Source organism: Colletotrichum abscissum (genome assembly GCF_030869225.1).
Source record: "Colletotrichum abscissum strain IMI 504890 chromosome Unknown Scaffold_29.1, whole genome shotgun sequence".
NCBI classification, from domain to species: Eukaryota; Fungi; Ascomycota; class Sordariomycetes; order Glomerellales; family Glomerellaceae; genus Colletotrichum; species Colletotrichum abscissum.
In genome coordinates this window covers 20,482-43,674 of record NW_026850198.1, presented here as the reverse complement: position 1 = coordinate 43,674, position 23,193 = coordinate 20,482, and the positions used below count along the sequence as shown (strand labels likewise).

General features: G+C 54.9%; 6 protein-coding genes across 6 annotated transcripts; all 6 read left to right on the top strand.

Annotated features, from left to right (window-relative positions):
* Nucleotides 1-8,016: 8,016 nt before the first annotated feature.
* Nucleotides 8,017-9,524, top strand: CABS01_10909 (uncharacterized protein; the record flags this gene model as incomplete). The annotated part of the gene is made up of 4 exons (XM_060544264.1): nt 8,017-8,091; nt 8,168-8,359; nt 8,412-8,491; nt 8,555-9,524. 4 exons carry the CDS (start codon nt 8,017-8,019, stop codon nt 9,522-9,524), a joined length of 1,317 nt encoding a protein of 438 aa, XP_060398540.1.
* A 772-nt stretch (nt 9,525-10,296) lies between these two features.
* CABS01_10908 (uncharacterized protein) lies at nt 10,297-10,509 on the top strand (the record flags this gene model as incomplete). Its single annotated transcript, XM_060544263.1, has 1 exon — nt 10,297-10,509. One exon carries the CDS (start codon nt 10,297-10,299, stop codon nt 10,507-10,509), a length of 213 nt encoding a protein of 70 aa, XP_060398539.1.
* A 2,345-nt stretch (nt 10,510-12,854) lies between these two features.
* CABS01_10907 (ATP-dependent metallopeptidase HflB) lies at nt 12,855-15,202 on the top strand (the record flags this gene model as incomplete). Its single annotated transcript, XM_060544262.1, has 2 exons — nt 12,855-14,684; nt 14,735-15,202. 2 exons carry the CDS (start codon nt 12,855-12,857, stop codon nt 15,200-15,202), a joined length of 2,298 nt encoding a protein of 765 aa, XP_060398538.1.
* Nucleotides 15,203-16,634: 1,432 nt separating this feature from the next.
* Nucleotides 16,635-17,673, top strand: CABS01_10906 (short-chain dehydrogenase; the record flags this gene model as incomplete). Its single annotated transcript, XM_060544261.1, has 3 exons — nt 16,635-16,758; nt 16,830-17,160; nt 17,217-17,673. The coding sequence occupies 3 exons, from the start codon at nt 16,635-16,637 to the stop codon at nt 17,671-17,673; spliced, it is 912 nt and encodes a 303-aa protein (XP_060398537.1).
* A 2,418-nt stretch (nt 17,674-20,091) lies between these two features.
* Nucleotides 20,092-21,237, top strand: CABS01_10905 (uncharacterized protein; the record flags this gene model as incomplete). The annotated part of the gene is made up of 1 exon (XM_060544260.1): nt 20,092-21,237. The coding sequence occupies one exon, from the start codon at nt 20,092-20,094 to the stop codon at nt 21,235-21,237; it is 1,146 nt and encodes a 381-aa protein (XP_060398536.1).
* Nucleotides 21,238-22,087: 850 nt separating this feature from the next.
* On the top strand, nt 22,088-23,032 carry CABS01_10904 (uncharacterized protein; the record flags this gene model as incomplete). Its single annotated transcript, XM_060544259.1, has 1 exon — nt 22,088-23,032. The coding sequence occupies one exon, from the start codon at nt 22,088-22,090 to the stop codon at nt 23,030-23,032; it is 945 nt and encodes a 314-aa protein (XP_060398535.1).
* Between the last annotated feature and the right edge of the window lie 161 nt (nt 23,033-23,193).

The following is a 23,193-nucleotide window of genomic DNA, read 5'->3' as shown; positions in this document are numbered from 1 at the left end:
ACGTCTGCAGATTCCTGGTCAAACTCTAAAAGCTTGCGGTATCCGTAGAGAGTACAGACTATCCATAGAGTCCTGCACAAGGAAGTGGGGAGGAGATGAGCCACTCGGTTTTGGCAGGCAATCGGATTGTGGCGGCAACAGACACAGGGCGTAAGTCCCGACTCCCAAGAGTTTTGTGGGCGAGAGCCCTTCCAACAAAGTGTGGGTTGAGAGGAGAAGGTCGATACGCATTTCAGAATCGAGTAAGGCGGTGGTCCAGTCAGTGAAGGATTCGATCGATACCTTGCCGGAATCTACACTTTGTGACGAGCCGGGGCCGAATCCTCCTCTGCGGCTGTAACATATCTCATCCCTCCCCACCGGAGTTTGTGCGACCATGCAGTGCAAAAGGTGGCAGGCGGCAGGACAGAATCTTCACACGAGGACGGCATCCTCAATTCGGCCTGAGCTGCAGATGCTTACTTGGACTGTCATCGTCCGCCTCCAGTCCTCTCGAGACGGCTTGATCACTAGCTTCACGGGCTTGACTGAGGCGCACTACGTCAGTCTCAAAGCTTACAACATGTCATCCATCCACCATCCTCCAGTATGCCAATACTCCCTCATGAGTTATGCTCTTATTGCTCCGTACACACATCGATAGAACGAGCATCGAAAAAGGGAGCATCAGGTCGACACATGCAACATGACACACCATCCTCGCTCTTCACCCCACCACCTTCGCTACCTGTCACTGCGGCTTCTCATGCCGTCTCCATTCTCTTGGACAACCCTACCTAATACCTTATCCTGGGCCTGGGATGGGTCGGCAGCACTGAGCAGACAACCACCACGACGGTGGTCAGGGGGGTGAGAAACTGGTCTTCTTTTTTTCCTCAGTTTGCGGTGGAGGAGACAGAGAGCGAGCAGGGAGACAAGTTACGTACCTCGAGCAGAGGGGCAGAGTGGGAGAAGAAGAGACACTGAGAAGAAAAGGTGTGTGCCCCAGAAGCGGCCAGCTCGGAGCCAAAGGGGGGACCCCGGCGACCATGGGCCTGCAGTAGGCCCGCATCCCTTTTTTTTGCCTTCGGGTGCGGATGCTCTCCCACCCCTGCCGGAGGTTTGGTTCTTGGCAAAGACTTTCTCGGGCGACACCCCCCTTCCTCTTCCCTTTCCGCTCGTAGAGCCCTTGTCCCTGAAGGCGAAGGTCTTTCGCTAGTAATGGCTTTGCAGACAGACAGCTTCAAGGTCTCTTCCGGCGGAGGTCCTACTCTGTAAGCCCTGGCTGTACCTGTCCTCCTCGCCTGTTCCCTGTCTCATTCTCTCTCTCTCTCTCTCCCTCTCTCAGTGTCCGAAGTTCCAGCATTGTACCTACAGGCTACGCATACTGCGTCTGCTGCTGCTGTTGTGCGCTGAAGAAGTGAGAGATTGAGTACGGGTTGGCGGGCTTTGGAGGAGGGGGGGGGGGGGGGGTTTCGGGAAACAGGGAAGGCGGACTTGGCCCCGAAACCGCGAAACATGTCTCCTTCTGCTGTCTCTCTCATTTTCTCGCTCTTTTCTTCATGGCTAAGCCGGAACGAAGGTTTCTGCCTGGTTTCTCGGTCATTTCTCTAAATTGGCTCCTTATCTCCTTGATATTCGGATGAAGGATGAGTGAGAGAGTGAGAGTGAGAGTGAAGAAAGAGGAGAGCGTAACGAGATTGGCAAGCGTTTTTCGGCCTCTTTGTCTCGTCTCCGGTCGCCATTGGGTGAGAGTTTGAGTTACCAGAGTTAACGGCTTACTTTTCGGTCCTCTTCTCCAATATGCCCCGACGGTCTTAATGCGCCGGTGCTATCGGGCAGCTCCCCTCTCGAGTCTTCCCATCCACAGGTGCGCGCGTCGCGTTCTCAATGGGAAACGACGAGTCATTGTGGGGGGAGGGTTTCTGGGTGGATCATCTACTGCGGAAGAGGAAGCAAGAGGAAGCAAGTACGTACTCACGTACAGTACTGTGCGTCTCGGTTGTGGTTTACAAAGTATCCGTACTGCGAGGACGACCACGACGCCAGCTTGAATGGTATTTCTCCCAATGGATAGGCGTGGGCTGTAGGAGTGGGCGTGGGCGGAGGGGTGCGTCGACTGGGAGCTGGAGGAGCTGTGCAGCTTGGGAGTGAGAGTCTGGGAGAGCTCTCTAGGTGCGTAGTGCGCAGTACGCAGTATGGTCTACGGTCTACGGTCTACCTTACCTTGACTAGGTCGACTGGGTACGTACCGCATCTCACTTTCCAGCCCCTGGCCCCTGGATCCGGCCCCGGTGAGTGGCAGAGACCAGGTGCAGAGAAGAGAGACACAGAAACAGAAACAGAAACAGAGACAGAGACAGAGACAGAGGAAAGACAAGGAGCAGACAGGGGGAGAGCGAGCTCTGTAGGCTTGCAGGTACCTGTTGAACGTTTCCCACTGTCCTGTCTTGCCCTGTCTCCTCGCACGCCCACACCACACCTGGGGGGCCTGGACCTGAACCCTGTGCCTGTTGACCTGCTGTACCTCGCCTTTCGAGAAACGACGAAGACGACGACGACGACGAAAAAAGAAGAATAACAGGAGACAACGGCGTGGGACAAGGCTCCAGTCTGCTGCGTAAGGGTAAAAAGTGAGTTATCAGCTTTCCGCCCCCATTCAGCCAGGACTCTCTCTTTCTCTCCACGCCTGTGTCTTGCTATCTCCTCGCTTGGGATTTTCTTTCTGCTCGCTCAAGAAACGACTTGTGGGGGGGTTTCTCGTCACTCCTTGCACTTGGGCGAGGTCTTGCTGCTCACCATTACGACGTTCTTATGGAGCAAGGTTGCGACCGAGTGGGCGGGATAGGGACGTTGGTACGGGTACGGATACATACTGGCAGTTTTTTCACCTCGATCCATTTGGTATTTATTAGGCACGGAGAGAAAGTGGGAGAGTTTCTGTGCAGAGTATCCGCAACTCCGAACTCCATGGGTATCTGTACACACACCCAGTGAGATAGCGGCCTCAGCAAGGTTGGCAGTTGTGGGGATAAGTCTCTGACGTTGTTGAACGGCCACAGCAAGTCGGGCTTCATCGCCAGATTGTTTTTGAGTGAGAGAAAGACAAAAAGAGACTGGCTCAGCCAAGGTACGCCGAGAGAACCAAACGCCTTCGGTCTCGGTCTAGCCTTGAAAGCCACGATTTCAACATACTGTATATACTCCTAGGTATCGTGCCCATCTCCACCAAAGGGGGCCAGGAAAACCGCAGAGGACGACTTTCATTTGGAGACAAGAGACAGCCAGACCGGGACGGACTGGAAGCGATGCAAGGCTACCTTTTCGTAGTAGTCAATCATTCTGACCATGCATTTCACGACACCAATGAGAAAAGGCTCTCTCCGCATACTACCTTGAGTTGGGCACCACTTACACCGTCGCTTCGCTTCGCTTGCTTCATTACACTCCATTCGCGTCCTCGATCAAACGTTCGACTGGCAGCCCGTGAACGTAGTCGTGTACTCCATAGTCTAACTATGGACTTTTGTTGTTGGATCAAGGGTTAGCAAGCTTCTCTCTCTCTCCGTCTCTCCGTCTCCTTCACCCATGCGACGGCCGCCCCGTCCCATCCATCACCGTTGCCTCTGCTACTGCCACAGTAGCGTTTTTGGCTCAGCAACTGCGACGGCTAGTCTAGATGTGTGTGGTTCTTTTCTCGCCCTACCTCCTGCTTTTCTCTCTGGCGTGGCAGGATCAACAACCACATCCTCATACACACAAAGGAAAGGAAACAACCGCAACGTTGGTGCTCACTTTCTTTGTTGTAAAAGAAAATGCCGCCCCGCCGGCTGCCCGCGCAACGGTAATCGAAGCCGCAACCGCCACGTCGGCCGCGGGAAGGCGAAAAGCCTCTTGTTGAATTGTGATATTATGATTGACTCTGCGAATACGTTTTGTTGAACTACTTCTTCTTCTTCCTCTTCTTCTTCATCTTCTTCTGCTGCCGCTGCTGTTTGAACCGACCCTTGCCTTGCCTTGCCCGTCTCTTTACTGGCCATCACACTCTTTTGCTGTTCCCGGTTTCTCGTGTGGTTTCGATTACTACATTCTCGACGTTACCTCGACTCGCTCTTTTCTCTACGCCTACGGTTTGGACAGGGGGGCACATCGTCTTCTCATCGTGGTTTTCTCGCGTCTTTTTGGGAGCATGCAGTCTGCCATCACGCACATTTACGCCCGCTAAGAAAAACCTCAACCCACCCTCCATCACCGGCAGTCCAGTCATACCTTGCGTCAATCGTCTGTCCTTCGCAAATCGCTTGACCGCTGTCGACATCTGGGCCCAATTGTCTGTGTGCACATCACATCGCCATCTACGCCGACGCCATCACACACATCACACAGCACATACACACACACACACACCTTCTTTTGATTCTCCAACACGTTCAACAACCTTGTTCATCATCTTGGACCCGGACTTGGCTGGAGCTTTTCGAGATCTCCTCACTCTCACTCTCTCTCGGCCCCCCTCCGCGTTATCCCACCTTTTTGGGACCTCTTGCTGGCAGTTTCTTCGAAGCTTTCTCCCCAGCGACTGTGCTTCCTCGCCGAGAGGACAGACCCCCGACTTTGTCCGTTCGTTAGGGAACTGCGGCCGTGGCTTGCGGAACCTCCACCACCACTCCCACCACCAGAGCAGACCAGCGCCAGCGACGCAGCAGCAGCAGAGAGACGTCGTGGAAAAAGAAACGCTCCTCACATCTCATCTTCAACACCGCTCGTCCTCACCTCACAGACGCGCTCCCCAACCGTCACCTCAGCCCTGCTCATTCTCCATCCAAACCAGCACCGCTTTCCCAGGGTCCCCCTCACCAAAAGTCATCACCAACCAGTTTTTATTTTTTGTTCATTCCTTCTGGTGCTGTCATACCGTACAGTGCAGTATCTACATACAGTACCATACCCGTCTCTCTCTCTCTCTCTCTCTCTCTCTTTTTTTTTTTTTGTTTTTTTTTTTTTGTATCAGATCTCTCTTCCTTCTTTGCAACATAAAGCAAACTTACCCCCTCTTCTCATACACCTTGCCAACGATTACCTCCACGGGCAGGCGATCTGAGAGGAGAATGGAAACTAGAGGCCCTTGCTACCGGCATACCTAGAGCGTCTCATCATTACTCTGCCACCTCGACTCGTCACATCGGGGCCTTGTTTCTTCTTGAATGCTTTTCGAGCTGTGTACATCTTGAGGGTCCATTGGCCTACGGATATCACTCCCACTCATCACCCGTTTTCCCGCCTCCTTGCCCTCAGGTGCAGTTGAACTTGCTCGGACACTGGGGTTGTGCGGACTTCTCGGTCCCGGCATATAGCCAGCGAACAGCAGCAGCAACAGCAAAAGTAGACATCATTCAACCTGCGGGTGTGTGTTTGTGCGCTTGCAGTTTCTCTTTCACTCAGTCATTCCCCTCAACTCAAATTTCCCATCCGCCGAATACAAGCCCGCCAGCAAACATCTATTCCTTTCAAATTCTACTACTCCTTCTATCCCGTTTTCCGGACAGTCAGCCAGAAAAAAACGTATAATATATTTATATCGAGGCTATTCCGTTTTGAACGTCTGCGACCTGACGCACAGAACGACTACCTACTCCCCCGTTCTAAGGATCGCCACGCCCGCAGGGCCGTCCGCCATCTAAGTCTGGCGCGTGGTTTCTCCTCTCGGTTGATCTAATCAATTTCTGTAGCAAAACCAGGCCGGCCCTACCTTGCCTGCCAGCGCTCGAGCGTCTCCCACACCAAGACCCGCTGGCGAGGACGACGCCGGTTACGGTACATGCCAAAAGTCACTCGACCTACCTTACCCTTACCCTCCTCTTCCTGGTACTCCTCCTCCTCCCTCACTCCCACTACCCTACCCTACCCTACCGGTACCCCTGCCTTGCCTCTCCTCTCTGTTACCCGTCTGCACCGTCGAAAATAAGAAAGGGCCCAATCGGTACTACCTCAGGTACCTAGGAGCGTACCTCACTCCACGCCTCCACAGCTCTCCTATCCCCCTGCTCAGAATCCATACCTCGTTCCAGGGGCCCCTGGAAGAGCAGCCTGCCCGCTCCAGCAGAGCAGAGAAGCACCACTTCTTTTTGAATGTAATGCTATATTGCTGCCGATAATATATACCTTCATCAGACGCCTCACGTCTTTCGCTCATAAAGCAACGCCTCCACGATAATCTTGGACTGGCCTGCCTGCGATCGTCTCCCTTCTGCCCCTTGTAGTATAACAAAGCGCCACGGCCTCTCACATACACCAACGACACGCACGCAACTGCACCTCATCTCAACTTCCCACATTGTTTCGTTTCTTCAGCCAAAGTACGCTGTTGCGTTTGGACTCGTCTTGTGCCGGGCATATCCCACTCGTCCTTGTCGTTCCTGAGGATAAACTACATTCAAACCAACAAGACCGTATCGTCACCGTCGTCATCCTTCATAAGTCGACTAAACAACAAATAACAAAAACACCAAATCTGTCGTTCACTCGCCAGTTCTCCACCACGACACACACTACTCGACTCTCACCACAGACACCAAGGTTTCTCCATTCCCGGCTCACCGTCGTCGACACTTGCAACATCCTGGCATCTCCCAAAGTAGCCTCACCACACACCACGAGAATAGAGAGAGAAGAGCCTCAGACGTCCTTCCTAGTACCTTCCTTCGGCCCCCCACTTGGGTGATTCTCGCGGTCCGTCTGTCTAGACCATCTTGCAGTGGATCCTCTTCACCTTCGGAGACCATCAAGAGCTCTGTGCACACTTCTGCGCGAGTCGTTGAAGAGAAGCCAGACGAGAAAATAGAAGCAAGGAAGCTGCCGGTAGAAGACTCGAGTCTGTTTCTTGTCATCCAGACACCCCTCAAGCAAGAAAACGACGCCAGTCGTCCAAGATCCGCTTGGTCTCCCGTACCTGAGCGCTCAGAGGTTCGACGATCGCATTGTTCCTGGTGGTCACCATTATGCTTCTAGTCTCGGAAACTTAACACACGCCGGCCCTCGACACTTGGACTTCGAAACAAAATACACGGCAAGCCAGCCCGAACTTGGTTCACCCTTCTTATCTCATCCGCCGCCCGAAGAAGGGATTGTCCTGCAAGCAACATCAGCACTTCCCACCAGTTTGCGCTCGACCACTCGCAACAGATCCTCCAGTCAGGTGGCTAATTTTCATCGAAGACGGAGAATTTTAGTGCCTGTGCACCAGGACCCTCCCACCTTCTGGTACGTCCACACTTGTGGCTGTCTTAAAGAAGGCTACTCCCACCCGCTATGAACTCATTCTACCTCCTGGCCTTCATCAGTTCGTCGTACCTTGGGTTATCTTGAGCTGATCGTTTCCTACCAGCTTCACTCCCCTTCCTCTCTCATACTACTTACTACCTTACTCTCCTTCTCACACACCTTAATCTCCATCTCTTTCCCTCAACTCAAGAGGAGTGTCAGCTTCCCCGTCACAGCCACCACGCCTGATTAATACCAACACCCCCGACCAAGCTCAGGCCTCTTCTTCTTCCTCCTCATCTTCTTCTCTCTTAAACACCGTCCGTCCGTCCTCCTCTTCCATTGTTCAACGTTCCTGAACGCACCGTCGTCTTCAACGCTTCGAACACTGCTCATCTTCGGCAACCTTGCGCTGGACGCCGCACCCGTTCTTGTCTCAAGTCGTCGACGTCCTACTTCTCGGCACACATTCACCACCCTTGCCTTCTTGTCCCAACCCATCATTCCTTGAACGACGATTCGGGAGTCTGCATACACAGAACCCGCATTGAGCATCCCGCTTAAGCAACGTTCCGAACCAGGATAACATATCACACACATCAACCCACGCTACCCTTGCTTCTTCTACTCCGGACACCATATCAGCCCAGTCCCTTCATCACCCGATAATTCAAGACACCTTTATACCTCGCCGCGGAAGTATATAAGTAGTACAGCTACTGCACTGGTCCGCATCTTGGTAATCCCCATCCAAACACACAAATAAAACCCAAAGAAATGGAACTCATGGAGCTTGTCGAGAACGAGCCCACTGCTCGCCCCTTCCAGTGCGACTGGCAGTCGTGCAACAAGGTGAGTCCAGAAACACGCCGCCACTCGGCTACGGCTGTGGTGTGACATGGACGGATCTAACTTGGACATCTTGTAGAGCTTCAACAGGAAGTCCGATTTGCAGAGACACTACCGCATTCACACCAACGAGCGTCCCTACTCCTGCACAACGCCCGGCTGTGGCAAGAGCTTCATTCAACGGAGTGCTCTGACTGTCCACATCCGTACTCACACGGGAGAGAAGCCTCACCAATGCCAGCACATTGGTTGCGGCAAGCGATTTTCTGATGTATGATTTCCTCCTGACAGCGGCATGTTCCAACAGGCACTAACCTACGAAGTCTTCGAGTTTGGCCAGACATCGCCGTATTCACACTGGCAAACGCCCTTACAAGTGCGCCCACGATGGCTGCCTGAAGAGGTAGATCTCTAGCCACCAGGCTTTCCCTCCACTTGACGGAGTTGACACTAATCAACTGAACAGCTTCTGCCGCAAGACCACAATGGTCAAGCACCAGAGGAGATCTCACCAGCGCGGCCTCCACCCCAACGAGCTCTTGGACGACTGCACATCAGACTCCGACAGTGGCGAGTCTCCTTCTACCCCGAAGCACGCCGGCATGCAGTGGCCTCCTCAAGGCGTCATGGCCATGAACCACCCCGGTATGGGTCACGCAATGCACCGAGCTGCCTCATTTGCCGACTTCGGCCAGCACATGAACGGTTACCCTATGCCCCAGCAGCAGCAACAGCAACACTACGGCGCGCACCGCCACAGCCTTTCTTCCGGCGGAGCACACGAGGTCCACGGTATGGTACACGACCAGCAACACCCTGGTGTACACATGCTGCAGCGAACCGCCAGCATGGGCCAGCACTCGTACTACGTGACGGAGCAGGGCAACCCGGGTGTCGCTACCATGAACACGGCCATGCCCCAACAATACGGACAGGTGCCCCGGCAACAACAGCCGCAGGTTGATGTGCCGTACTCTCAACCTGGTATGAACCAATCCATCCAAAGCAGCCCGAGCAGCTTCTCGGCAGCATCGGGTAGGAGCCCATCCATTCAGGAAGGGTTTTATACTCACCAGCCAACCCAAGCAGCCACATATGCCCTGCATCATGCCTCCCCCGTCCTCGAGCAACAGCAAGCCGGCATGGTCGCGTACCCGCACCAGCAGATGCAACAGCAGATCCATACCCCCCAACCGATCCCGACTCAGGCACCGCAGCCTCCGCCTCAGCAAGTCAGCCAGTATGCCTCACCGGCACCCCAGGCCCAACCCGAAGAGTACTGGAACGGCGTTCCGTACCAGGCACCGGTCGAGGTTGCAACAATTGGCCAGCTGCCGACCTACGGCTCCGGCGTGTACGACCCTTGGGGTGGCCCCAAGATCGAGTTCGAGGATCCCTCGATGCAGCTCCCGTCCGCACGGATCGAGAACATGTAAGCGCCAGACACCATCCGACGATGGCTTCCGCCACGCCAGGCATCTGTGCCTTCCGATACCAAATCATCATTTCCATCGGTGCCTCGTCTCGGCGCCGCTTGCTGTACCACCACCGGAAATTTTGACGTCGATTTGATTTTACCATATTCCCCCACCTCGTTGATTGAAAAAGAAGGAGATACCACGCGGGCTCCACAGAACCGAGCTGTCGATTGTTGAAAAGAAGAGGATGAGCCTTTTGGACGCCTCTAGGCCCAGTGCCCCGCCACGCCTGTCATCCCTCCCTTAGGGCAGTCTCAACGGGCCAAAAGGGATCCAGACGAAGAGAAACACAAGGAACAGAAAATGTCAAATCAATCCCCCAAAAGCATACATCAAGTTGGTACTCTGTTTTCTGGGTTTCAACACTCACCCACAACCCACTGCCGGCATACTTCGCAATGCCGTTTGTAATCGTCAAATTTGTCGAAAAGGGACGATCGCTGGATCTGTCGCTTCTCCCGCCTCGATTTACTCCGTGGCTCTTCGCCTTCGGGCACCATTTTCTTTGTCAAGCACATACTATTACCCCATCGACTTGGAATATTTGCATCTGTTTTCATCCGGGATATATCATTGGTGGTCTTTCTGTCGCTTCGAGTTTATAATTTCGTCTTTAGTCGGTCGGGTACTCGTGGGGTTTTTGGAGCTTGGTACGGCGGTTTGTGCTGTCTTATTTAATATTTTCTTTTACAGTTCTTTCACTCCTTTCTCATCGGGGCGTTCATCGACCATGTCGACTGAACATGTTCCCGATGATATGATACAACGAAAGCATAACAGCCGGAGCCGGTCGGGCGGATGGGGGAAAGCCACTGGCATGTTGGGAATCATTGGACGATATCCGAATCTTGACGGCCCTTTTACGACCTTGGTGGAGAGGGTGAAATCGCATGGGGATGGGAGGAGCAGGACAATAATGAGGATGGAAGGAGGTTCAGGGTAAAAGGGAAAAGGGAAAGAAAGGGGACCGTCATTCGATGCCTGATATACGAAAGGCTCGGTCGGGTTTGGCAGCTTTGGAATTTCTCCGTTGCTTTTTCTCAAGGCCTCACGGCGCGACCCGGAAAACAAAAACATTCCCTGTAACAACAACAGCACGGAGTCGACGAATTCTCCTGTCTGGTGGTGGGCGGCGCATTCCCTAGAACAGATTCCTCAGGGGAAGGGTTGACGAAGAGGGAACAACCGGGAAAAGGAGGAAATGGGGGGCCATGAGGAGGAATAGGGGACGACGAGTCGTTGTGCATATGTAATTTTATGTGTTCCTCCCCTTGTGTATTGTGTGCTGGATTCAAAGGGGAAATGAGAAACAAATGGGATAGTTTTGGGAATTGATACCTGGTCAGTCAGAACGGAAAGAAATAAAAGACTTTGTTGATCAAAATCTCGCGGTCCAAGTCGTCTCTTTATATGATCATGAGTGGATGAGTGGGATGAGGAGAAGAATGGCGAAAAGAATTGGCCGAGGCTAAGAAGGGGGACGCATGACCAGAAGACGAGCTGATGGGCTCTTAGCTCTTAGCCTGTGTAAGTCAAAACTTTGAGAGTTATTTAGCTGTTGAACCGGTGACACGTTGCCTTGCAGAAGCGTCTGCTTTAGTTCAAGGGGTGTCTGCATGATTGTTCGTATTTGTTGGTGTTGGTGTCGGTGGTAGTGGTGTTGAGATTCTTTGGTTCCGATGGGTAAATTGTTTGCAGCCTGAATTGGGAGATTCGGTCGGGTAAGGGTGAGATGAGATGCGTGAGGGTGGTGATAAGAGACGGCGTTGTAAGTCGTGCGCTTGGGAGGACAGGACGGGCTATTCTGGTAGCTGGGGATGCAGATCGTCTGAGATGGTGAATGGAGATGAGAGCTGAACTGAGTTGAGCTGAATAGATGTATTGATGGTCTTGGCATTTCATGGCTGTTTTTCTTCTTCGGCCATGGAGGTCTTTTGAGTCGGTAAAGAGGAGGATTGAGTTATCGTCCCGTGTGACTGGCGACGAAGTGTTGGATGCTTGAGAGACGAAGAGCTGGAGGTTTGTAAAGGTATAACTGGGGGATTCTATAGAAAGTTTGAGCCCGGATGATCCGCTCGTGAGATGCGCTGATCTCCGGGATATCCGCGCTACCCAGTGATGCTCATATCAGGTGTGAAAATATGAGAGACCGTCGCAGCCTCGTGAGTTTATTCTTCGCCCGGTGCTGCTGATGTGAGAAATCGGTGGACGGTGCTGACGGAGATTTCAAGACCCGGCTTCGTTGAGAAGGGAAGAAGAAGAACGGAGGAAGAGAGGGAGGTTTGCTAATGGATGATGGGAATGAGGGAAATGGGCGAAGAAGGAGGGCGTTTACAGTTACCAACTCATGGGGGAAAGGGCGCTTAATCCAAAAAAATTGATCTGCAGTTGTTTGCTCTGCATGCGGAAGAATGCATCCATTTCCATTCCTCAGCCAGCTGCTTCTGGCGATGTGTTTCTGGGGGTCTGAATGGGGAGAGAGAGGGAATTTTATGATTGGCTAGAGCCTTATTGGCCAATCATGTTGCTTATTTCCGACATCCTGGGAGAGCATATACTGACAGAGGTGACTTCGCACCGGAAATCCGCGAGAGATGGAGAGTCTTTCTAGATTGAATCAGATATTAAATCCAGAAATAATGAAACATCGACACTGGGATTCTGGTCAACTCGAGGTCAAACTACGATCACCTTCAATGCTGAGAGAGAGAAACTGGTGTAGTTGAACTTCTGATTATTAACCAATGACATGAGGTTGAATTATGCCCCTGCTCGTCTCCAATGGACCCCAAAGGCTTTGTCATCATTCGCCGGATCGGTCTTTCCCTGGCACCGACAAGTCGCGACATTCTAGAATCTCATCGACGTCACGTGGAGTATGGACCTGGGCCTTGTTGCTTTCCCCGGTCGCGGCGCTTCGGCAGGGAAAAACTCGGAAGGCAGCACCGCAATGTCGTGGTCAATGAATAACGTCAGCTAAGGTATCCGTAGCGCATTTCGCCTCAACGTATCCATATCCCGCCGCCCCGTCGCCGCTCTCAACAAGACGACGAGTCAACCCTCGGCGCGAACCATGTCATCTTCATCACACCTGCACATACGACGTCGATAGTAACTGAAGAAGCCTTTTCTTTTCTTTTCCCTTTCCCCTTTTCGGTCTCGTAAGGGGAGTGCCCCTCTGCAGAACCCTTTGTTACGATCACCAACTCGGCATCAAGCAAAACCATCTGCTCTGACGAATACGCGCTCCAGCCTACACCGCGCCTTCCCGGCTACCCCAAAGGCATCATGGCCTTACGCCCAGCAGCGCTGGCGCTAAGTGCGACCAGCCCACTGCTCCGACGGGCAACGATGCAGCCCGCGACGATGCAATCCGTCCTCCGGCTCGCGACCTCCGCTCGCCCGACCGCCACCGCCTTCACTCGGACCCCCGGCCTGGGCCTCGCCCTCCAGCTCCAGCAACAGCAACATCAGTACAGACTCTTTGGAACCAACAATGCCATCTCGCGCAACCTTCTCGCCACGAGAGAGTCGGCAGCGAACAGGAACCCCGGCAGCGCGACCGCGCAGAACGCATTCTACCAGCTCCTCCTCAAGGCCAACATGCCCGCCATCGTCATCGAGCGCTACAACTCTGGCCGGTTCGCGAGAAACGATGCGGTGGATCAGGCATATGCGCAGGCGATTGGCATGCAGAGCACCGGCGCCGTCGGCGGGATGGGTGGTCACGACCACCTGCCCTCCGCCTTTGGCAATGTCGGCACGCTCGGCGGCCAGGAGTTGAACCAGCAGTCCCCCGGGAACCTGAGCCAGGCGCAGCTGCAAGCTGTTGGCCAGGCTCTGGCTGCGAGGTCGCGCGACTCGAACATGGCTACCGCAAAGGTCCAGGGCAATGGCCTCCCGACCAGCCCGCTGCACGTTGTTGTAGACGAGTCATTCGGTGGCGTCATCTTCCGCTGGGTCAAGTTCGTCTTGTGGTTCTGTCTCTTCACGTATCTCAGCTTGGTCGTCGTCACGATGCTGGTCGAGGGTCTCAACCTCTTCAAGCGACCCGGTGGCAAAGTGGACAGCGAGGCCAAGGCCGAGAACCAGACTACCCGTTTCGCAGACGTGCACGGCGCCGATGAGGCCAAGGATGAGCTCCAGGAGCTGGTCGACTTCCTCCGCAACCCCGACAAGTTCTCCACCCTCGGCGGCAAGCTTCCCAAGGGTATCCTGATGGTTGGACCCCCCGGTACTGGTAAAACTCTCTTAGCCCGCGCCGTTGCCGGTGAGGCTGGCGTCCCTTTCTTCTACATGTCTGGCAGTGAATTCGACGAGGTCTACGTCGGTGTCGGTGCCAAGCGCGTCCGCGATCTCTTCGCTTCCGCCAAGTCCAAGTCTCCCGCCATCATCTTCATCGACGAGCTCGACGCCATTGGTGGACGCCGCAATACTAGGGATGCCGCCTACCACAAGCAGACGCTCAACCAGCTCTTGACGGAACTGGACGGTTTCGAGCAGAACAGCGGTGTCGTCATCATCGCTGCCACTAATTTCCCGGAACTTCTCGACAAGGCTCTTACCCGACCTGGACGTTTTGACCGCCACGTTACCGTTCCCCTGCCTGATGTACGCGGCCGTATTGAGATCCTCAAGTACCATGCCAAGAAGATCAAGGCTGCCCCCGAGATCAACTTTGAGGCCATTGCTTCCAGCACTGGCGGCCTCTCTGGTGCCGAGCTCGAGAACATTGTCAACCAGGCCGCCGTCCGCGCCAGCAGGCTCAAGAATGCTGCCGTCTCCATGACGGATTTCGAGTGGGCCAAGGACAAGGTCATCATGGGTGCGGAGAAGAAGAGCATGGTCATCAGTCAGAAGGAGAAGGAGATGACTGCCTATCACGAGGCCGGTCACGCCTTGGTGTCTTTCTACCATGAGAGCGGTCCCAACAAGCTTTACAAGGTTACCATTTTGCCTCGCGGCCAGAGTCTCGGACACACTGCACACCTTCCTGAGATGGACAAGTATTCGTACACGACGAGGGACCTCAAGAGTCTGATTGAGACCTCTCTGGGCGGAAAGCTCGCCGAAGAGCTGGTCTATGGCACCGACAAGGTGACCACCGGTGTCTCAAGCGTAAGTTAACCTCGACATTGACTTGTGGGATTGGCACTAACAGTAAGCAGGATCTCAAGAATGCCACAAACCTGGCTTTCCAGATGGTCGCTCTGTACGGCATGTCTGCCAAGCTCGGCCCCGTGGAGTACGGCGAGCGCTACAACCAGCTCAGCTCAGAGACCAAGGCTCTCATCGAGTCCGAAGTGCAGCGTACCTTGACGGAGTCATACGAAAAGGTGCGCGAGCTGCTCACATCAAGGCGCAAGGAGCTCGATCTCCTGGCCAAGGCCCTCGTCGAGTACGAGACGCTGGACAAGAACGAGGTAGAGAAGGTCATTCGCGGCGAGAAGCTTCTTGACCGCACGCCCATGCCTCAAGGCCCTATGAAGGTGCCTGCAAGCTCGGGCGTTGATATCGGTCAGACGATTCCCCCGCCGTTCCCTCCTCCTACCGGACCCGCTACGCCTCCGCCGGCGCCACCGCCACCTGCGACTTCTACGGGTGGCATCGCTCCTGGATCCAACCAGAAGTCATGACCGGAGCTTACCGTACGTGACTCTGGTCAGGACCATTATCAACACATTTTGTTTTCACGGTTAGCATGCGGTAGTGCGAGGGCCGAGTCGCGGCCCGTTGGGAGGCACTCGCATGGACTTACAATGTATCATTTTACGGTACAGCATGGCAGGCGTTTACCAGAAATTAAAGAATTTGCGATTTCATTTGCCTTTTGGAGGATAACCAGGAAAAACGAGACAGGCCTGGCTTTGGCCAACACAGCTTGGTCAACGTGCTACTGGCCAAAGGCGAAGAAAAGCAGCAGGGTCTCTCGTAAGATCCGCTGTGCGCACGAATGACACTCTCCCCTCACCTGGGGCTTCGATACGCCTTCGCAAGTTAGGGCGTCGGCCTCGGACATAGATTGGGTTGGCTATACAGGGAGGGCAAGACCGACTCTGTTGGGGTTTTAAAACTCCCCATCACAGCGACGCAAGCGGACCGTTCTCTACTTTAACGGGATCGGCAGCGGCTGGACTCTGTAGAGTCCGGCCACTTGATTGAGTGTGATTATTTCGTTTGTAGAATTATGTAAATGAAGCGTTGCCCCGTACGCTGATAGAGCAGCCCAAGATCGTGACTGTCCAATCTATTGCTTGATGTTGAGGCTCTGTCAGGTTACTGAGGATAGGAGGAGCATTGATATTGGCATGGAAGCCTTACAGTTGAAGGCGAGTAAATAACGCGGGAACACGTTAGAGCCGAGTGATTGTCAGAGCGAGCTCGCTGACAGCAGAAAACCGAAATCCGGTCCTTTTTGATGACTGAGTATTCGGAGCATCTTTCCAGCGGTTTGTTGAAAACCGACGATCAACTTTTTTCCTGGTTGACCGCCAAGGTTACTGGCTGTCTGGTCCAAGTGGGATGACCTGGCAATGGACGGATATCGAATGCAAAGAGCACAACGACCCTTACTGGTTGGCAGATAGCGATGGACTTGAGAAAGGGGCAGCCCACAGCGGGAGAAGTGGTCTAGAGCCGGGCCGGGGATTGTGTCCTCCACTAACATCTGGGGTAAAAGACCCCATCGGCAGCGGCACCAATTTGGCGGGGTACGTTGTTCCCCCAATATACTGTGGTGCTTGGTTGGCAGCTGGGGGGAGCTTTCGAATTCCCCGGTGAGCCTCGGTTCGGTCCCCAATTCAAGCTAGAGCTCCCTCGGCCTCCGCATCGTCATTTCTCCTCCTCCCGCTCCCTGCTCGTCCTGTTCCTCCGCATTTTAAATCAATCTTTAACATATCTGTACAGCCTGCGCCGCATATTTGCATTGCCATTTAATCATTGTATCCAAATAAGCTGCCCGCCTTGTTTCCCCGTCTTCTTTCGTGTAAATTAGTTCTTTCCTGGCTGAATTGACCTCATTTATCCATCAATCGAAACCCCATCATCACCATCAGCAGCACCACCACCATGTCGGACAAGGCGTCGGAACGGCTTCAGGCTCTGGGCAAGCAGCTCGATGCCCCTCCTCCTGTCAAGATTGCCGGGCCATCTGCGGCGCCTCGTGTACCTGGCAAGGTCGTGATTATTACAGGTTAGTCGAACGCACGTCACGCAGCAGCGGCGGCGGTGGCAGCAGTAGACAGACTGACAATCGAACCCCAGGCGCAAACTCTCTCATGGGTATCGGTCGCGCGTCAGCACATCAATTCGCCGAGAACGGCGCCCGCGCCATCTACATTTGCGATTACGCCGACGACAACCTCGCCTCTCACAAGAAGGAGCTCAATAAGCTGTACCCCAAGGTCGAGGTCCACACCCGCCAATTCGACGCTGCCGAGGAGAGCGCCGTCAAGGAGGTCGTTGCCCACGCCATGACAACGTACGGCAGACTGGATATCTTCTTCGCCAATGCCGGTATTACCGGTCCTCATAACCTGTTTACCGATATCTCGTCGGATGACTTTATGCAGAACCTGCGGACGAATACGTTGAGGTGAGTGTACCTACTTGCCTCTGACACCTCTTGTGCTAACAAAAAAACAACGACAGCGTCTTCCTTGCCGCCAAGCACTCCGCCCCCGCCATGCGCAAGACCTCGGCAGACAAGCCCACCCCGGGCGGCAGCGTCATCCTCACCGCCTCCGTAGCCGGCATCCGCTCCAACGCCGGCACGACGCCGTACTCGGCGGCCAAAGCGGCCGTCATCTCCGTCGCGCAGACGTGCGCGTACCAGGCGGCCGGCACGAACGTCCGCGTCAACGCCATCTGCCCGGGCCTCATCGAGACGGGCATGACGTCGCAGATGTGGGACCAGGCGCGCGCCCGCGGCACGACGGGTCGGATCGGGCAGATCAACCCGATGAAGCGCGGCGGGCACGCCGACGAGATTGCGCGGGTGGCGCTGTTCTTGGGCAGCGACGAGAGCAGCTACGTCAACGGGCAGGCGTGGGCTGTCGATGGCGGGTTGAGCGCGGGACATCCGTACGTAGTTGGGAAGCTTGCGTGATGTGTGAGTGAGAGAGAGGGAGAGAGAGAGACAGAGAGGGAGAGCGGCGTTGGCCGAACTGCGTAGTGGTCAACAAAATTCTTTTGTGTCTTTTGCCAAGTCTTTTTCTCTTCGGGATGTGTACTTACTTACCGATGTGGGCGATAGGCACTTGTTTGAATACATCATTTCTCCCGAGGGCAAGTTTGAAGGAATCGTGCCTGCTTAGACATGTGAAGCACGTCAAGGAACAGGCGATCCAAGAGGGGGCTGGGCCTTGGAGGGGGTCAAAAGGTGGGCGAAAGGTGGACAGAGATGGTGGGCGGCCGAGGTTATCTCTGGCCGGCTTCTGGGGCCGGCCGCACAGATTGGAAGGAGGTTAAAGTAATGTGGGCGAGTTCCCAGGTTCTTTCAGAGCTCTAGATTCTCCAAGGTGGACTTTCGGTGAAGGAAGCTCGCCGCTCCTGTGAAGTCATTGGGCCTGGAAGCACGTCCAGAGTTCGAACTGGAGAAGGAAGGGGGGAGCAGAGTCGCATTGACTCCTCTTCGATCAACGGGGAGCATTGAATCGTTGATAGGGATCTCCAATAAGCTTGAACGGGTTCGGACGCCATTACCACTTTCCATCCTCGATGCCCATCTTCCGGATTCCTCTTTTGTGGATAGGCCGGACGGAATCCATATCACGATCACGCAAGCCATACAGATTACAGACTACTGTACATCTAGACTACGGGTATTATCCACCATATTCACCCAAGGCCCAAGGTAGGCAGGCCAGGAGAACTAGCTGCCGTCTCCGCATCGCCATACAACGTCGTTCATTACATTCACTGCCGTTCTCATTCGCCCATGACGCGGCCGCCATTGATTGCAAATCCCACTTTTCAAGGGTTGGTGCTAGGGGGACGGACAGCATTCAAGCATAAGTGGCTTTGAGGTGCGGATGCTTTCTGCATGCCACCGGAGGCTCATCGACGGCCGGCTCCACAACCATAACTACCGGGAATCGCAACCATTCCGAAGTAGTCGTTTAATACTGCAGTATGCTTGGTCAGGCTGGAGTCGCTGGATTCCTGGACTTTGCCTTACCTCCTCAAAGCTCCGAAAGATGAAACCCACCCAAATTGGATCTCCAGGCACGTCTGTACGCCTTTGGTCAAGAGATCTCTTGGCAGAGTGTCGGGCCGCGTCATGGGGAAAAAGGGAGCACTATCCTCCTTCCTCCTTGATCCAAACGTATCCTCCTGTTCGTGGTTTGGTTCCATCTGCAGGAGTCGAGAAGGGAGTGTCACTGTTCTTTTGTTTGTGGCCCTAGGAGTTTTCGGCCGAGCCACGTAACCACTTCCCGGCCGTTGCCCACATCCCGGATACGCCATCCCAAACCGCCGCTCCCCGGGGGTTTCCCAAAGGACCCCCACTCACACCCCGATCCCCGTACCACCGTACCTTGACAATTGAACCACACACTCACATTGCGGAACGGGAGAAGAGAACCAGGACCGTCGCATTTTTTTGTGTTTTTGCCAAATGACCCAACGCAATGCAATTGGAATTGCCTCTGCCTTGATTGGATGACGCATGTCTTGGACGTCCGAATAACCCCCCGACCCTTGCGACCATCGGCCGTTCGCGCTTCCTAGCTCGTCACTCGCAGAAAAGCCGCCATTCTCTGGTCTCTATTAACCTTACACAGTAGGTAGTGTAAATCCCCTGGCTCCGCGGTGCGCGCGGAGTGGCGGACCTCCAGGTTTTCAAGTAAGGTACTATGTAGTATCCTTGTAAGCGCTCCGGGGGGGAGGAGGAGTAGGAACCAACTCGATCCCAAACCACATCCCCCAACTACAGAGTACCTTGCTTGAGGCTAAACCATACAGTGGCTCCGAACGACATTGTCACGCCCCTCATACGCCGGTCGAAACGACTCTGGGAGGGAAGGTGACGACGATGTCTCGCCAGGCGCCCGCGCGCGGGAGTGTGGGGAACGCCAACGAGACGGAGAGAGAGAGAGAGAGAGACGAGAGTCTTTACTTGGTACGGAATGTAGTTGCTTTTGCGTGCTCCGTGCTCGACTTGTCGTGCCGGGATACGGTGTTGGCCGGTGGGTTAGCTCTGCTGTTCGAGACCAGATGAAGGGGAGCAGAGAGAGTAGGGTATGTTGCAATGCCGTGACAATGCCAAGATGTTGACGTTAACGGGATCATCAGGATCAGGAAGGAGGAAACAAGATGGATCATAGAAACGCCAAGAAGAAGAATGATATAAGAGGAGGTCAAGATTCCTGCCAGAAAGACGAAATATCTCTCCTTCTTCTCACCAGGCTCTTCACCTTCATCAGTCCTTCTCTTCTTCCAGCTTGCTCCTGACACTTCTGTGGTCTGCTTCACTCGATAGCAACCCCTCGTCGTCTCGTCCTTGAATATCCAGAGATTCATCACCATGGCGCTCCGCTCCGCCCTCGCCGCGGCCCTGGCCCTCTCCCCCTTCATTGGGACAGTCGCAGCCCATGGCAGCCACACGACCGACGAGATTGCCGCAGAGATCGCCCTCCGCGACGTCGTCACTGTCCACGGCAAGCGCGCCCTGGACGCCTGCTCCAACTCCCCTGCCGCCCTGGCCCTCAAGCAGCGCGCCCTCGAGCGCCGCGCCAACATGGCCCAGATGCTCCGCGAGAAGCGTGGCCTCACCGATCAGAAGATGCACCAGAAGCGCACCCAGGCCGACCTCGTCAAGTGGGCCGCCGTCGACCACGAGTCCACCGAGGCCTACAACCTCGACACCCCTCTCGAGGACATCTTTGGTTCCAACGCCACCTGCGCCCTCGTTCCCTTGACCACCATCGGCCCTTACTACGTCGAGGGCGAGCTCATCCGCGTCGACACCACCGACGGCCAGGCCGGCGTCCCCGTCCACCTCGACATTCAGTTCGTCGACATCAACGACTGCACCGCCGTCCCCGAGCAAATCATTGACGCCTGGGCCTGCAACGCCACCGGCGTCTACTCGGGCGTCTCCGCCCGGGGCCAAGGCGGCCTCAACACCACCCACGGCCGCGGCGTCCAGAAGTCCGACTCGGACGGCGTCGTCCAGTTCGACTACGTCTTCCCGGGCCACTACACCGGCCGCGCCACCCACATCCACATCATGTCCACCGACGGCGCCACCATCCTCCCCAACGGCACCTTCGAGGGCGGCACCGCCCGCAACATTGGCCAGCTCTTCTTCGACCAGGATCTCATCTCCGAGGTCGAGACCCTGGCCCCCTACACCAGCAACACCCAGACCCTCACGACCAACCTCCAGGACGGCATCGCCGCCGGCGAGGCCACCGCCGCCTACGACCCCTTCCTCAAGTACGTCCGCCTCGGCGAGGACCTCAACGACGGCCTCCTCATGTGGATCACCATCGGCATCGACACCACGGCCGACTACAGCGACGAGGTCCGCGCCGCGGCGCACTACTACGAGGGCGGCGGCGTCGACCAGAGCAGCGGCGGCGACGGCCCCGGTGGCCCTCCTCCCAATGGTACCTTTCCTACCGGTGCTCCCCCGGGTGCCCCGCCCACCTCTACCCCGTCTGCTTGAAAAAAAAAGCACGCTGACATTTGTTGGTGATGAAGCTTAGAGCTTGGGCTACCTAAGATGAGGGCAGACGGTTTCTAGGCTTCTAGAACCGGCCCTCCCCTTGATTTGACGGCGAGATGTGTGTGTGTTGGTATATAGGAGGAAAAGAGTTGTGTACATGAGTGTTGTGCGAAAGTTGTACAAAGTTCTTTTCTGGTGGGAAAAAAGCTTCATACCGACGACCAGGGGCTGTTTGTGTTTAGTTCAGGAATAGTAAACGAAAATTCTGAAATACATATTACATTCGTACATAAATCAACTTGTTTTCCTATATCGGTGAAATGGCAGCAGCAGCGGCACAAGTTTGGATCATCTTATGGGCTGGGCTGAGACGTTTCTCTAGGAGATTAAAACCAAAGGAAATGGCTGCGAGTGGAACTTCTATTGTCTCAAGTAAATAATTATTGACCAAGTACTAGTCTCACGACCGTACATCGCCAGTGAAAATGCAAGAGAAAGGAAATGTGAAATGTGAAATTCAGAAGCAGTTTGTAATTATATATTCCGAAAGTGTGAGGAAGTCCAATAAGCCTGAGGAAGAGGACTGTTCAAATAAAATCAGACTTCGGCGCTATCGGCAGCGGGGACGGGGATCGCCGCCGCTATCACGGGCCGCCGATTAACCCCCGCATCGGCCCCACCAACAGAAAACATCCCCCCGCCATGACGTCCCCGCCGTTCTATCAATCCAGAACAATTAATATGACCCCTTCAAACAAATTCACCACCAACGACTATTTCTGACGAGGAGGGAAAATATCTCATTCACTCTCAAATTGTCTCACAAAATCTCACATTACTCTCACCGAAAATGGCGACTTCCAGCATGCACTACGCCCACTGCGGCGCAAACGACGGCTGCAAGCTCGCCTTTCAGTCCTCTCTGCCCCTCACCGGCGCCAGCTCCGCAACCCGCTGCATCCTCCTCATGCACGGCTTCAGCGGCTCTTCAGAATACTTCTACCGCAACTCCGATGCCCTCGCCTCCAAGGACACTTGGGTCGTCGCGCCCGACATGCGCGGCCACGGCGAATCGGACCGCACAAAGGGCGGCTACCACGTCGCCCGCCTGGCCGCCGACCTCCGCGACCTAATCCACCACCTACGGCGCGCCGCCGCCTCGCCCGACCTCAAGATCGTGCCCGTCGGCTGCTCCATCGGCGCCGCGGTGCTCTGGACGTACGTCGAGCTCTTCGGGTGCGCGGATTTCGCGGGGTTCGTGTTCGTCGACCAGGCGCCGCTGCAGGATCGGTCCACGTTTGACGGGTGGGACGAGAGCTTGGCGCACACGGGCTGCTACGACGAGAAGAGCATGCTCGGCGCGCAGAAGTTCTGGATGGAGGAGTCGGCGGCGGCGCATGTCGATCTCGTGGACGGGTGTCTTGGGTACCGCGCGAAGCCTGACCCGGCGACGGACGATGTTTCTGCCGAGGTGAGGAGGAAGGATGAGGAGTTCTTCACGGGGATTAGTGCGTTGTGCGATCAGGCGTGGCTTGCGAGGTTGTTGGCTGATCATACGCGGTACGACCACCGCGAGGCGATTGAGATGATTAGCGTGCCGACGTTGGTGATGGCGGGGCGGAAGTCTGGGTGCTTCCCGCTTGAGGGGATGCTTGAGACGGTCAGGAGGGTGGAGAAGGGCCGGCCAGGTTTGGCGAAGTCGTCTGTCTTTGAGGCTGGACATTGGTTGTTTTATGAGCAGCCTGAGAGGTTTAACAAGGAGATTGCGGAGTTTGTGGAGTTGTGCACCAAATAAGGTGGTTACAAGCAGGCTGAGGAATGGATTAGTATATCAGATGTTGGACTATTACAGATAGACTGAATGGTTCTGGACAGCAGGGTGAAGTGAGCTTGAAGGCATTTGGGTATGCAAATCGAATTCAAGAATACCAAATTCTAACGACCAAAAGATTACCT